This window comes from Papaver somniferum, chromosome 8, assembly GCF_003573695.1.
Source record: "Papaver somniferum cultivar HN1 chromosome 8, ASM357369v1, whole genome shotgun sequence".
NCBI classification, from domain to species: Eukaryota; Viridiplantae; Streptophyta; class Magnoliopsida; order Ranunculales; family Papaveraceae; genus Papaver; species Papaver somniferum.
The window spans coordinates 92,618,902-92,635,276 of NC_039365.1; the positions used below are offsets into that span (position 1 = coordinate 92,618,902).

Below are 16,375 nucleotides of genomic sequence, written 5' to 3' on the forward strand. Positions count from 1 at the left end.
TGAAGCACATCAAAGGAAGGAAGCTGAAGTATATGAAGGTAATGATAATGGAAATATAAGAAACTTTATTTTTGAGGAAATAGAAGATGAAGAAAATACTGATGAACCAATACACAGTAAGAGAATAAGGAATTATATACTTAACCAATAATCCTTGATGAAACCTCATAATATCCATATTCCCCCCCCCCCCCCCCCCCCCCCCCCCACACACACACACACACCAGTGCTACCAGGATGGACATCCATACAACTTAGAAAATGGATTCTAATGACTCAGAGCAAATGCACCTGCACCCACAATGGTCTTTCAAAGAGTCCCTGAGAAGGTATATACCATATCTTTAAATCTCAAGTATTTTCTCTTGCCATCTCTCTCTCTATATATATATATATATACCATAAAAAATTTAGTCATAATTTCTCAAAAAAACACTCTTTATACATTAATATAATGAAGATCATATACCGGAACGAAAATGGTTATGCAACTAAAGATACTAGAAACAAGATGCTTAACCCATATATCATTTTCTTACATGAAACAAAGATATATCCTGATAAAATGTTGAGTTATATCATACGTTTGAGTTTCCCTAATTCTTTCGTATTGCCATCCATTGGTAGAGCTAGAGGAATTTTTCTTCTCTGTAAAGATGGATTTGAACTCGATAACATTCACAATGATAAAACCATGATTCACTGTTTGGTCTGTAGTGACCCTGTCAAACCTAAATGGTTATTATCATGTGTTTATGGCTCACCGTATCCACAACAGTGAAAACTCTAATGGAGTTTCATCAAAAATATACGTGAGACATACAATATCTTGCTCCTTGGGTCCTTATTTGGCACCATAACATCACATTACATAGAGAAAAGAGGACCAATAGTAATGGCTCTACATCTTATTCTTCTACAACATCTCAAATTGTGCATGATACTGGCCTATATAACTTAGGTTTTCATGGCAACCAATAAACTTGGACGAGGAATAAATGTGGAACAACGAAATTATGACTAGATTGGATAGAGCACTTATAAACTCTGAGTGGTTAACTCATTTTCCTAGTTCTTTTCTTAAACATATTCCCTTCTTAGGATCAGACCAATGTCATGTATTTTTGATATGTCTCCTAATGATGTGCATAGTACAAAAAATTGGAAATTCTTTGAGTGTTGGTTAAGAGATAGTTCTTGCAAAACACAAATCAATAATGCTTGGGTCAAGCATTTTAATGAATCTGCAGCGTACTTTTTGGATCAAAAAATAACTGAGACAAGAAAAACATTGTTCCTCTGCAATAGAACAACATATACAAATATCCAAGAAAAGATGAAGACTCTACAACAACATCTCATCTCACATCAACAGCCACACCCTATTACAGATAATACTAATCAGGTGAAAGGGATTGAAAAGGAAATAAATGAATGGCTTCTCTGAGAAGAAGAGTTCTACAAAAACAACAACTAGACACTCTCTTTAATGAAGCTGATCAGAATACAAAGCATTTTTATTTGCAAGATAATCAAATAAGGGAAATAAATAGAATTGAGTCTTTACAAAAACCAAATGGAAGCTGGTGCAATGGAAGAACTGACCTTGAAAATCTCCTAAACAGTCATTCTCAAGGAATTACGAGTACCTATGATCCAGTGAACGATGATGGATTTCTAAATTTGTTTACTAAGTGTGTAATTGACGCAGTAATGTGTCTCTCACTAAAGTCCCAGATGAAGATGAGATAGTAACAACACTTAAATGCATGTAGCAGTGGGAAGCTTCGCGGCAGGACATATTTCCATCAGGATTTTTTCAGACTCAATGTAAGGTTGTGAAGTAAAATGTTACAAAGATGGTGTAGAGATTTTTTTTGTCAGGAAGATTGCTACAGAAAATGAACAAAACAAATCTATGTCCAATACCTAAAACAAGGTTACCATATGCACTAAGTGATTATTGGCCAATTGCTTTATGTGACTCTGCGTATAAGCTTATCAAAAAAAAATCATGGCAACCAAACTAAAGAACCATATAGAGAAGATCATATCTCTCATGCAAGAAGCATATGTAATGGGAAGGTTGATTGATGATAATATTACGCTAGCTCAAGAACTTATACTCTGTATAAAGAGATAGAAAACCAAGAAAGGTTATAAGAATCTAAAATTGGATATGAGTAAAGCATTCAATCGTGTTGAATGGGGTTTTCTGAACATGTTATGTTAAAGCTTGGGTTCTGCAGTAAATGGAGTCATCTTGTGTAATAACCCGATTCGGCAGGTAGGGTATAAGTAATAGTTTGTCATTTCCTAACATCGAGGCCTTTTCAGTACAATTGGCTCCAGAGTTGGTATAAAACTATGCAATTAAGCATGCTTGGGCGGGAGCAATGCATGGATGTGTGATGTCTTGGGAAGCTGTTGTTAGATGACCGCAGCGGTGCCCGTTGAAAATTCTCATACTTCCGAATAACCACAATGGCTAAGTTGAGGAAATATCGATGGAGGGACGAGTCATTACAAATGGTGCCAGAGACAACTCCAATTTTAGGTGGTGGTATTGTAATGCCTCGATTCGGCAGGTAGGGTTCGCTGATTGGAATACAAATAATGGTTTGTTCTTTTCTAACACCGAGGTCTTTTCAGCACAATTGGCTCCCGAGTTGGAATAAAACTCTGCAATTAAGCGTGCTTGTGCATGAGTAATCCGAGATGGGTGACCTCCTGGGAAGATGTTGCTAGATGACCATAGTGGTGCCTGTTGAAAACCCCATACTGTCGGATAAATGCAGTGGCTAATTGGGGACAATATCGGTAGAGGGACGCGTCATTGAAGCTTGTACACGAACGTATAAGTACATCAGAAAACCAAATTCTTCCAGCTTATACACGAATGTATAAGTATATCACAAAACCAAATTCTTCCCAACAGTGCACCATGCAAGTCCTTCAAGCGAACACCGAGTATTCGTTAAGGTGACCCAATATGACCTTATTTGTTTCCGCTTACTATGGAGGTATTCTCTAGAGCAGTTTTTCAGGATAAACAAGCTAAGAAAATACAAGGCATCAAAATACATAAAAAAAATGCAGCACATGTGACACATCTTCTTTTTGCCGACGACTGTTTGTTGTTTGCTAAAGATGACAATCATAAAGTGAACAACCTCCTAAAAATTACAACAAATTCAGTGATTTCTCAGGTCAGTAAATAAACTTCCAAAAATCAGTTGTTTTCTTCTCGAAGCAAATACATCCGCGACACTGCAGAATCTTATTGAGAATACTTAAAATGAAAAAAATGTCTCTTGAAGAAAAATATCTTAGAATTCTATCATTCCTAAATAGAAAGAAAATAAAAAATTTCATGTCTAGCTGACAATATGAAAGTGAGGTCATCTAAGTGGAGCGGAAAATTCATGAATCAAGTGGGTAGGTCTGCAATGGTCAAAACATAATGCCATCATCATATGGGAGTCTTCAAAATACTAGAGACTATTATTAAAGAGATGGATAAAGTCCAAAAAAACTTCTGATGGGAAAAAAAAAGGGTAAAGTCTCTATTTAATTTCATGTCCTAGTGTTGGTAAAGCAAAAACTTATGATGGCATGGGATTTAGAGATTTATCTTGCTCCAATCAAGCTTTGTTGGCTAAGTCAGCTTGGAAATTATGTCACTAGAAAGATAAACTTTGGCATAATGTTTTGAAACGGTGTTATTTTCCTAATACTATTGCACTTCATGCAAAAAAGAAAAATAATTTCACATGGGCCTGGCAAAGCATTCATAACATCATGGAGTTTGTACGCAATTTCAATTTCTGGGTCATAGGTGGTGGTAGAAAGGTACAAATTTGGAATGATAGATGGTTACCTGGCAAAAACACTCCACCAACACCATCAGTTTCAATTGAAGAGGTAAACAACTATCTTATGTTGTCAGATTTAATCGATTAGGACACTAAGGCTTGGTAAGTTCATGCTGAGATAATACCTTAGATTCGTATTCCCATAACAAATGAAGACAAGCTTGTTTGGACTTTAAAAAGAAATGGACAGTTCACTATTAAATCATCATATCGGAAGTTAATGGATATCAAACACACAGAGTAAATCTTTATGATGAAGCAACAACTAGGTTCAGGAAAACATTATGGAGCTTAAAAACTCTACCTGAAGTGAAATACTTCCTATGAAAATGTGTTACTGACATAGTACCTTCCAGTGAAAGAATGGGGCGAGTTATGAACTATGGAGGAAAAGTATGCAAGATATGTAATCATGGGGTAAATACAATACAACATTTACTCATGAAATGTTCTTTTTCTAGAGAAGTTTAGTTGTCAGTTCGGAGAGCAAGTCAGAGTATACATCGGATTGGTAGAAGTATAGCTAGCAGATTGGATAATAGCTGGTTTAATGATATAATAATTACTTTGCATGACGACTGGATGGTGAGGAATGACAAACATGGCCTGAGAGATATGAAAAGCTCATTGCATCTGCATATTTCAGGATACAAGACCAAACCCAATTAAAGTTATAAGATATATTAAGTTGTTAAATGAGAGCAATACTGGAAAGAAAACGGAGTTGAAATGAAACAATGCAACCAGACTCATTGAAGTCCAACAACAACCCCCTTTTACTCAATTTGTTGTGACACATCGTATAAAAAACATAACAATTAACATCATACTGGTATCAGACTAATCATTCACAATTTTTCAGGTACATATGAACAAGGAAAATGTATTTATGCAAACAGATACCTAGACGCGGAGTATGCTGAGTGTGGAAGACTACTGTTAGCAATAAAATTGGCAGAAGAGATCGGAATACTTTATGCATGTTTCGAATTGGATGCACAGATGGCTGCTGATGTAGTTAATGGAAATTACCAGAAAGTTGCTTGGGAAAATTAGTCTTTGATTCTAGACATTAAATCTAAGTTATTGAATAACCCACTTTGGTGTTGCAAGTTTATAAGTAGAGAGTGTAATAAGCCGGTTGATAAATTGGTTGTGCATATTAGGAATTTACAACTTCGAGAATATATCCACCAAGTTTTATTGCTAGTGCAATATTGGAGGATAGAATTTCTGTAACTCCTTCTTCGTAATGAATTTTCCATTTAGTATCAAAAAAAGATTCCATTCCAGAGCCGTCTGCAATGCGCAAAACAAACATGTATGGTCCTTCAATTTGATTTTTTTTTTGTACGTTTCCATGGTTGAGATAAAGGAAACATTCATTATGTTACATAATCAAGGTAATGATCTAAAGGCAAAAGGTTGTGAGAAGAAATGTTTAATGAGAGATTTACATGACATTATTTGAGAAAAAGGTGCAGAGAATATGTGAATTCAGATGAGGTTAAAATATGGATATATAAGAGTTCAAGTTATAGCTTTTGAGCGGTTGTTATTTTACCTCTAATCCAAAAATAAAAATTAATGCTTATTTGTTTATCCCATTGGTATTTTCGGTTCCCTCATAGGCTCGGACTATAAAATTTCTCAAATTTAGAGCTTTGCCACTAAGAAAGATCTTAAGGGCTTTAAAAAAAAAATCTTTTACGACTAATGCATATTTTTACAAGACAATTTGGATAAACCCCTATAAATCTCTCACCACTAACACAGATTATAAGGTTTATCAAACTGTCCCACGCCAAACAAGTGATCTTCTAGAATATATATAAATATCTCAAAACCTCTTGCATGACTAACCCCTCGTTAATCTGAGCTGAACACCAGAATCTCCCACGACTAATGCATGTTGTTTGTGAGGGACTTCGGAAAAATTCCTATGAATTCTTCGCCACTAACATATATTATAAAAATCTTTTGCAGACTATCCCACGACTAACAAGTGATTTGTCCACTCTTCCAAAATACATTAAAGTCAGAGAAGCTCTCCCACGACTAACCCCATGTTAATCCAAAATACATTAAAGTCTCGTCCGAATCATTCATTCCTAAAAACATATACTAGCTTTCAGAAGTTATCAGGGAGAAAATCTTTGGGTGTATCTATGTGTGTGTATTTATGTGTATGTACGTTAGGATCTTGTTTTGCTCTTCACTTCACCTTTGTTACATAAACGCCGCCAATTAAGATCGAAAAGTGGCACATGTCGTCGTGAAGTGCTACGTGGTTTCAGGATGTCGATTGTATCCAAGTTTAACCGCCAAGCCTCACACATCTTGTCCATTATACTGTTTGTAACTGGAGGTAAGGTTGTCCTACGCACAGTTGGGCTCTTGGTTCGGTGTTATTCCACAAATGAGTTTCAACCTTCAAGAAAACAACGTGAAAACAAACTTCAGAAAGATTGCAAAATCTATATCTACCTCTTGCATACTTTATTAGTGAACACAAGCTACAGATGAAACTTGTAATCAACATATTAAACTCCATACGTAACATTGTTCCTTCACAACCTCAATAGTTAGCTTGTGTAACATATACATAATTATCTCAATAAAAATCCAGGTTACTTCCGGATCAATTACCTGTTATCCGTGAAGTTTCTCATTCCACATCCTCCTCGGGGAAGACTTCCGGATGCACTTGTGCATTGGTAAAATTCAAAACTCTGCGGAGTTTCCGATGGTCAAAGACTTCAACGTCAATTAAAAAGTTGGAACTTACAGGACGGTGATCTGAAAGCTTCAACTCTGCTCGCTTGTAACTTAGTTGCTTGATTCCCTTCCCGAACCACAGTATCCTATCACACCTGCATTACAATACCATATAATACACATTTCATTTTCAAGTTTTTCTAGTAGATACGGATTTATTATCAACTTAAACAAGTCCATGTTGGTTCCTCAGAGTTTGTGCATACCATGCTGGGGATCTCTTCTTTTCTCCTTCTTTTGGGCTTTCACCAACATATCTATCTGAATTGAATTCATACTTGTAAGTAGGTGGGAAATCTATTGTCCCTTCGTTCCATCCATCAAAAACACGTCCACTGCGAAGTTCTTTGATTAGCTGCCATAAAACATCTCCAATTAGCATAAATTCACGGTTTGTCAGAAAGAAAGAATTTATAGCACACACAAACAAAAGAATGTATCATTTGTTGGGACTATGAGTATTACCTGGTCGCTGTTGATCAGTCCATCCCACTGTTTCTTGGCAACGAGCTTCCTCACTTCAGCATCCAACATATTCAGACGATAATTCAGGTCCCCAAACCAAAATATCTGGCTGTTTCAATTTAAGAAAATTTAATAAGAAATTTATGTTATAACAATCTGAAAAAATCTTTAATGATCGATTTAGCTTACACATAAATGGACTTAGAGACTTCTTGAGTTTGTAACAGTAAATAAATGCCAAGAAGATACATGTTTCATGGACTCACTCATGAGATGGAATTGTCTCCACTTGATCTGCAGCAAGCAGTGAAGAAAATTGTGTTCGTTTTAAAATTTCATAGACATCGGAATTACGCCTCTGATCATCCCCTTCCTTGTGACCAGAAGTTAGATGTGAACACACAAAACAAAGTCGTGTTTGAAAGAGAGACATGCTGACAGAAACAGATCCCTGTGTTAACAATGAAATAATATATCAGGCAATTACGTGAATGCCTAAAGAGTTCAGTGGAGATATGACATCTCTATCCACTGGTTATGAGGAAACGAACACATAAAATGCAGGGCGCGAATCATATTTTACTTACCTTGTTTCCCATGTAGCCCATGAGACCAACTCCAACCGGAGAAACCTTCAAGTTGTTAACGTGCCTTCTTAACCTCCTGCGGACCCAAATTGACACATAAATGCCCACCATTTGTTTACTAACAATGCGCACATATTTAGCGCGAACTTTTTTGCTTTCTGTTTCTATTTCAGTTTCGAAATCCTCCCCTTCAAAATCTAGTTGCGAGTCTTCTTCTTCTTCTTCATCATCATCATCATTTTCAGAATTATCAGAGACATCAGAAAGTGAATTAAGAACATCAATCTTCTCTTGGTTTTCCATCCAGTGTAATCCTAAGTTGCCTGAACTATGACGCACTCTTCTCAGTCCACCATTTACTGCTAAGTCTTGATTATTAAAAAATTGAGGTTTGCCTATCCAGTCAAACCCAACCCTTCCAGAAGTACTAAGAACTCTCCGAAGTTCTGGCCTTGAAGGAAAAACTTGTAATGGTGTGTCCAACGAGAGTTCAGGCCAATCAATTCTCCTGTCACTGTCTATCCCATAAATTCTTTGTAACTGTAATTTCTTGCTTGTATTAAGTAAATCATTCTGTTCTTGTCGCCCGATATCCTTACCCTTGAGAAGCTCAAAATTTTCTTCGTTCACAATCTCTACTACTTCAGAGACATCAATTCCCTCAGCAAGTACGTCGTCCGCAGCAGATGTTCTGAATACTGGAGAGGGAGGTGCACTATAACTTTTAAATTTTGTTTCAGGTTGTGAAGACCTGTTCAGAGTCTTACGAATCAGAGCTTCCCATTTTGGAATTGGTCTGTTATCCTCTGCCCCAAATACATTCCCGGCATTTAACGGAACCACTTCCTGGAATCTGCATAAGGATAGATTTCAATACTAAAATTCAGGAATTAATAAAATGTTTTCAACAAGAGGAGCACAGATATAATCAACCATGCAGGTCACTGTATTTGCCAAACTAAATTAACTTATCCTCGATTGATCCCAGTTTGACTCAAACTTTATTGTCACAAACAAACATAGACTCAAGAAGGATAAACCTTATAATTTCTCAAGTATTGGTATCTACCTTTTTTGTCAAAATCATAGACAACAACAAATATGTTCTGAAAATATCTAAATATTATATGCTAATTCACTGGTTGATAACACGCTGAGAGGCAACGGCAACATAACTAACAGTGAAGCATAAAGTTGAAGCTGGAGTAGTAATTTTAGAGGCAATAACCAGAAAAACAGGTGGATATAGGCTGTAGGCATGTTTTATGCGCTTTAGAATTCTTAATTCTGACATGGAAAGTAAAATACGCACCCAAGAATATACAAGTCTGCTGGTTCTTGCATGCACAGCCAGTCATCTATCTTTAGATCTTCAGACGGATGTCGTCCAGCCACGTTCCATGTCCCTACTGTTACCCTGATAGAAAACAAGGAAGGACGGCGTTTATGATCAAGAACTTGATAAAATGAAAGTAACAAAGGACTCGGGAGACTAGTGGCATACCTCACTTCCTTTGTGTTTATGTACTGAAGACGTAAAGTTTCTGATTTTCCTCTTCTATGTTTTAATTGATATTCTTTTGGCTTAAACCCTGAAATAATCAAATATAGTAATAAGAAAAACAGAATCTGAAGCAATATGCTGGAGAGGGAGAGTCACTTAAGCTGTGATTTCGTTACTAATTTTCTTAGCAACGAGTGCATGGATTTGAGTATACAAGTAGTTCAATCCTATTATACAACTGAAAAGGAATTTTTCAATTGCCTGAATCTTGAAGTGGGCGTATGGATTGGTTCCCCTGCATTCTACCGATTCGTCCCCTGCCCACGTCTTCTTCCGAATCTTTATTAGAGCAAGCTGGATTTGAAATTCAAAACAATAAGATACCAGACAACAAAAAGGAAATTATACTTGTTTAATTAGTGAGGGTAACTTACTATCATCCTCACTCTCCGTTTCGGTATCAACCTCGTCTTCACTGAATTCGTGTACCTTCGGCTTAATATTTAGCCATTTTTTCATTACAAGGGAAGGCCAAAATGACTGCAACAAAACCCCACCAATTAATTCACTTCTATTAAAGAGAAAACACAAACATGTCGCTAAACCACACACACCAATGATCAAATAGTTAGTAAGCTCAATTTTGACAATACCTCTGATTTATTTCCTCTTCTGCTTCTCATGTTTCCTCTATAAACTTTTGAATTCATGACACCACTGGTCTTCTGCTCCTTAGTGCAACAAGTAAACTTGTTCTTAATGGGATCACCAACGGCCTAGTAGTATTTAACATGACGATCGACGGTGCCAAGTCTAGTTGATACCCATGAGAAGATATCTAAATAAACAACAAACAGAAAGGACATAGAAAAAGTAGGTAGTCAAGTTGAAGAATTTAACCCATAAAATCCCCAACTTGGAAAATACTACTGCTAAGTGGTCCTTTCAACTCTTAACCATATCTTTTTTGTTTTATCAAACTCAGTGCCAACCTATTCTTCGAAATATCAACAAGTTTAGTGTCAGAAAAGATTTTCTTTGTAAGTAAAAGAAAAAAAAATGTCTTTATCAAGTATTAAGAGCTAGAGAAAAAAAAAACTGAATAGTTTCTTTCAGTTGATGTTCACCTCCACTATTATTAATCTGATAGGACTGCGATTAAGCTTGGAAAATTTGGTCCATTCTAAAATGGTGTAAGAATGATATTCAATTAAGAACCAACAATGACTATATATATATATAGTACATGGTTTTTTTTGTTGTTTTAAAGATATTGAATTTCAGACAAAAAGTATAAATATTGAATTAGACCTACAAATCTAATCTAATACTACTATGATTTTATTGTTAATTAAACACACAAAGATTGAAGTTTTGTCCTTAAGAAAATAAAGACTTGGATTTAATTAAAAAAAATCTCAACTTGGGCATACTATATAATAAAAACAAGATTTTCATGACCACATTCTCAAAAAGATAGAAACAAACAAATAAAAACCCACAAAACTTGCAAGTACAGTATATAATAATGGTATAATACACAAATATGTGAAACAGCTGTATAGAAAATGGAGGGCTTCACTGAAACGACCAAGAAGAATAGACAATGAATGAAGACCAAACACCTAAGAAAAGGAAAGAGAAAGACAAAGACACGAGAGAAGAACCAAATACTGGATAAGAAAAGTATAGTAAAGACATGATCTTTAAAGTGTTGTAAAGTGATAAACTGTTTACATCAAATGGAAGATGAATAGAAGAAGAAGGTTGTGGAGAAAATGGTGGGGGTGGGGGGAGTGTGTACGTAGGTAGCATAGCATGGACCAGTGGCACTAAAATGGGAGTTGGGCGTATATTTATTAATGTGCTCGAATTGCTGGCGCATTTTTGACCGTAAAAAACTATTTTGCTATTTTGTTTTTAAAGGTCGGTGAATAAAAGTGGAAAAGAATAAAAGAATATTTGCGTCGTTGGTTTACGGCACAGCAGTTGTCTTGCTTGATTCGGAAAGTTAAACAATAGCCGTTAAAAAAATAGTGAAGTCAACTGCTAAATCAACAGATCCTCGTTATCACAGTGCAATTGGTTTATCAAGTTAAATAGAAGTGTTTTGATTTTTAGTTTCACATCCTCCCGGCATTACAACTTGGATGAACTGTGTGAACACACGGATCAAAGTCATCTGAGTATTCACAAACAATGTGCGCAGACTCATGACAATACAATAAATAGGCTGTGTCTGAAGGAAACAGATTGGTTATGTCGAATCCTTGACTCAGAGTTCTAATATTCTTCCTCATCTCATCAATTACAATCATTGTCCTAAGTTCATACAATAAGATAAATAATGGACGAAGTATAAAATGTACGAACATGATATGCTATAAGTAACGAATTGAATATATAAAGTATGGATGTATGAACATAGACGAAACGATTAACTTATATGATTCTCACTCAGATCCCTGCCTACGAGATTGGGTTTTTCATTATATGGTGGGGATTACCGAAATAGTCGAATGACTTTGAGACTAATATAAGCCTGCATAGCAGGAGGAACCTCACTTACACTCTCTATTTCTCTGTCTCTCTCCTCTTCTCTTCTCAATGTTTTTCCTCCCCCTCTCTCACTTGGGAGAGAGGGGTATTTATAGGGTGGTTACGTGGGGTCCACTTCTGAAGCCCGTTGTAACCTTATCTTCTTGTGTCTTGTGCCGCTTACGCAGAGGTCTTCGTGTTCTTGATTCTCTCTGCGTGTTCCGTTTGAATATTCAGCGCTATCTGCGCTTCCTCCACAGGATGACTGACACGTATGCTGTTTGAGGGTATTTAATGCGGGTAGTTGAGATGTCTGTCCGCGGTAGACAGCTGTCCTCTGCCCCTATCTTGTCTGCGTCAGTCTGACTATCCCCAGCCGTAGATCTTAGATCTTTCTGGGGATAGGATAAAGTGAATCTCGGGTTATCCTTCAATGCTTCGCAGTGTTCTAGTGTTTCCGTCTTCCTCGATCCCCTACCGTTGGATCTGGTGGGTGGCGTCGCTATCTTGATAAGGCGCGTCTCTTGGCTGTCCACGTGTGATATCATATCTTGATGTTCTCAGCCGCATGTCCTCCACATGTGTCTTTGTGGACACGTGGCGGAAGATGAAATGTGTACCTACAAACTGGGAGATTCCACGGGCTTCATTCATTACACATCACACTGACATGAAACCTATGGACTATGGAAGATAAAACCTTTAGAATAATGTACAGAATTCATTCCATCATAACTGAGTTTTACCTCCACGAAATGGAGACTCTAAATAAGATTAAGAAGCAACACTTTCCTCTTTACACTAATGTCATCTTCCTAATAGTTGAACTGTAGAGGTAGAATAACCGAAACAAACATTGCGGATGATAAGAAAGAAAACCAGCTCCTGATACATTTGTATTTTTATACATCCCACAAAAGAGGAAAAAAAAAAGATGATCACACCCATCCCACAGAATTCTATTTTCAAAAACCCTCCTTCAGAACTAGACCTCAATATGTCAAAGGGAAATGCAGATTTCCCTTCGACAGAAAACCCACAGTTTATGCAAGCAAATCATTTTATAACTACATTATAGTGCAACGGCTCCCTTCCTCTGCTGGTGCTGCTACCGGTTGTTGGTATCTGTTTGATTCTGACGGGTTGTAAGTGAATTCAGAAGTGTCGAGCCCGTACTATTTATTGACATCGATGCAAATAGAAAAACAAACAAAGTATTAAATACAGAACGATGCTGAAACAATTGTTTAGATTCCAATGTAACAACCACTGGATTTCATCTTTTAGATTTTCGGTCTAACAAACCTTTTCCCTCATTCGTGTACTCCATGCATCATTCCTACCAGGGGGGCGTTGATCGAGGGTAGGTACAGGCACACCTGTGGCAGGAACACCTTGCCTGTTTATCAATGGCTGACGAACCCCGGACCTTGGAGCAATGTATTCGTCATCACTATCGTAATCTGCAGGTCTGTTTGCTGCTCGAACCACAAGTGCTAATAAAAACAACAGTGCCTGCACAAAAAAAATGATTGAGCAAAGCAAAGAGGTCAAACTAGTAGTTGGCTTCATTAGCTAGCAGACGTGACAGGAATTAAGTATTACACCAGAAACACTACTACCGAGTTCTTCTTTGTGCTCAAAAAAAAATTGTATCACAAAAATAAGAACTTCAAGTATTGGCATAAACCGCATTTCACAACGTTACAGTTCATTCTTTTAACATCTGATATTTCTTACAATGACTTCACAGTGGATATGAAGTCTTTGTTACTGTTATTTCCCCATATTCACCACTGTAGCTTTAGTTATTGGCCTTTCCGGGAGTTGCAACTTAAAGTAGCACAAAGACTTCTTCCAACCACGTGTTCTGAGTGCTGAAGGATAAGACTCTTAAAGCAAATCTAGAAATGTTTTTCATCTTAATTTTACCTGAAGAATAACAACACCCAGTGCAACCCATTTTGCGATTTTCCAGTTGTGTTCCAGGAAACTGTATATCATATCAAAATCTCCAGTTTTGTCATCCGGTATTGCCTGCAAAAACCATATGACCACTAGTTAGTTGACTTGTAATCAGGAAAAAGAAGAAGCCATCTGGTAGTAACACTCACGTCTTTCCAGGTCTTGTCAAAGAATATGAAAGCCGCACATCCCAGCTCTGCCATGATCAATAAGATGACCAATAGAGAATACTAAGTTTGTTTAAGGAACACATTTTGTCATGAAAGTACAGAACAAGATGCGACACAGTTTTTAATTATAACAAAGTGACAAACAACTTAATGGAAGAGTCAGCAGTTTGAGAAGAAAGACAACAATGACCCTTTGTGATGGTTGTGTAGTGAGAAAATTTCATATTTATAACAGGTGCACTATAAATGCTGATGCATGTATGGAGACTGAAGAGAATAATTTATAAAATCGTTTAACCCATTAGAAAAGAAGGATCGATAAAGGCATAATATGAAACTGGTAGCAGAAATAGAGTAAGACAATTGCAAACATTCAGGTTCCAAAATAAATGTAGGTAATAGGGATACACAAGTGAGGCAGCATCCACTCCTGGCAAGGGTACCAATACAGCCAAAACATGATATGACAAATAGTATTGCTCCGACACCAATGAATAAGTATATAAACCTGGAAAAAAAAAAGAAAACGCATGGAGTCGTGTAATATAAGCTTGATTACAATAAAAGAAAGTGGAAATCCTGCTTTACAGAGTCAGTACCAATTTACGGAGTTGCTTATCGGCAACTATTTCTATTTTGAGGTTTTATGAAATAACACTTGGAGCAAGAAACAAAAGGTTGTATGTGCACATGAATTTCAGGAACATTAGGAAGAAGTGGCATGAAAAAAAGAAAAAAAAAACTTAGTAAAGTAGGAAGGCGAAAAAAGTCAGGGAAACTTGAGCCCTGGTGTACTCCCAGATGTCCTTAACTAATTACTCCCAAAAGGCCCGACATCAGATTCTATACACGCGGGTGCTTAATAACCAGAGATTCCAAATATAGAATTTATTGTGGGTGTAGTGGGACAACAAGAGCGTGGAAAAACGCATTTTTGAAATATCATTGTCTCTAACAGCCTACAGGGAAGGTCTACGTGACTTCAGTTTTTCCAAGTATGCCACCAGGTGATTAACTAATGGGCAAAATGAGAACATAGATCAAAACCAGGAAACTAGAATCCAACCACGCTATTCACAACACAATCTTGTGGATGACAGTAGGATAGCAAAAGCATACCCGGAGTCTAACTACAAATTTACAAAATCAGCCAAGGCCAGTATTATGAAAAAGTACAATTGGGTACCCAAAGACACTTAGGAGACATGGTCTGTTCAATCACATTTTCGCCATTACCTAATTAGAGAGGAAGGGCAATGAACTTGTCAATCAGAGTCCGCATAGTGTACAAGGATAAGACCAGCAAACATTACTCAATAAAGTAAAATCAACAACAAAGTTTCATGGTGAGATAGACATATACCAAGATACTTTAAAATCTTCAGCATTCATTTGCATCTCCAATTACTTTTACGGAAACATTGAGTATTTTAGTTATCCAATGATCAAGCATATTAAGGTCAATTTCGAAAGAGGAAAGCGAGGAAATAGAGAGAGAGATTACCAAGCTTTAGGAAGGTGATCAAGAATGCTGCCTGAAAGAGATACAACAAGCAACATAGGTCTACCAAGCTGTACAAACTCCTGACTGCTCACAGTTGGCGTGTTATCTATGATTCTTCTCCATTCTACAAACAAGTAAATTCCATATCCAACCATACCTAACCCAACTAGGGTTAACAAGAAATTTAGAAATTTCAGTAAACATTCGAAACATCCTCTACAACCCATCTTTTCTTTCTCACTCTGCAAATTCCACACCAATTTTCTTCTATTTCATAACCTTATGAACAGAGCTGAAACCTACATTCATAACAACAAAATCCAAAAAAACCATAATCATCTGAAACAGAAACCCACATCGGATAGTTCTAACAATTAATCAAGAAAAGTTCGAATTAATTTAGGAGTTTAATTCGAGATTGACAAGATCGTCTACTTTTTTTTATCTTAAAAGAGAAAGTATGGTAGTTTGTGAATTAGTTAGAAGAACAAAAATTCCTTAGAAATATTAATAGAATGCTGTGAAATTAAATGAGTTACTTACAGGTGGAAGAATTTTTGAGATGTGTGAATTTACAGAGACGGAATTCGTTTTTGTTTAGGTATTGAGATTCTCGAGAGAATGCTCAGAAGAAGAAGAAGAAATTAGCTGGAAATAAAAAAATAAGAGGAGAAAGTCAGAATTAATAATTATTTTTTTTATTTTGGTAGACAAAAATCTGACGATCCAGATAGGACGACTACGTGGACGTCGTGGAGTAATCATGTAGATTATTGTGGTGATTCAACGGTTCCGATTCAGGACGGTGGGAAAGTTCTGGTGGGATATATGAAATGATGCTATCAAAACTTTAAAGAATATCTAGCTACCTGATTTAGTAGGCTTAGGCTTATGCTCTTCCAATTTAGCATCCAGATTAGAAGTCTACGTCATCTAGAATATTTGTTTAAGTTTTACGGTCATCTCAATGGAACAACGCAATCATCTCA

The 16,375-nt window shown here is 36.6% G+C and overlaps 2 protein-coding genes across 2 annotated transcripts; both read right to left on the minus strand.

The window, feature by feature from the left end:
• Positions 1-5,561: 5,561 nt before the first annotated feature.
• On the minus strand, positions 5,562-10,196 carry LOC113302072 (type I inositol polyphosphate 5-phosphatase 2-like). Its single transcript, XM_026550914.1, has 11 exons — positions 9,863-10,196; positions 9,644-9,749; positions 9,471-9,563; positions 9,210-9,297; positions 9,018-9,122; positions 7,706-8,558; positions 7,385-7,569; positions 7,119-7,227; positions 6,860-7,008; positions 6,525-6,748; positions 5,562-6,306 (listed from the first exon to the last, which is right to left on the minus strand). Exons 1-10 carry the CDS (start codon positions 9,917-9,919, stop codon positions 6,544-6,546), a joined length of 1,950 nt encoding a protein of 649 aa, XP_026406699.1. The 5' UTR covers positions 9,920-10,196; the 3' UTR covers positions 5,562-6,306; positions 6,525-6,543.
• Positions 10,197-12,429: 2,233 nt separating this feature from the next.
• Positions 12,430-16,062, minus strand: LOC113302073 (tobamovirus multiplication protein 2A-like). The gene is made up of 7 exons (XM_026550915.1): positions 15,930-16,062; positions 15,387-15,685; positions 14,291-14,390; positions 13,862-13,942; positions 13,680-13,784; positions 13,053-13,262; positions 12,430-12,922 (listed from the first exon to the last, which is right to left on the minus strand). The coding sequence occupies exons 2-7, from the start codon at positions 15,611-15,613 to the stop codon at positions 12,815-12,817; spliced, it is 831 nt and encodes a 276-aa protein (XP_026406700.1). The 5' UTR covers positions 15,614-15,685; positions 15,930-16,062; the 3' UTR covers positions 12,430-12,814.
• Positions 16,063-16,375: the final 313 nt, after the last annotated feature.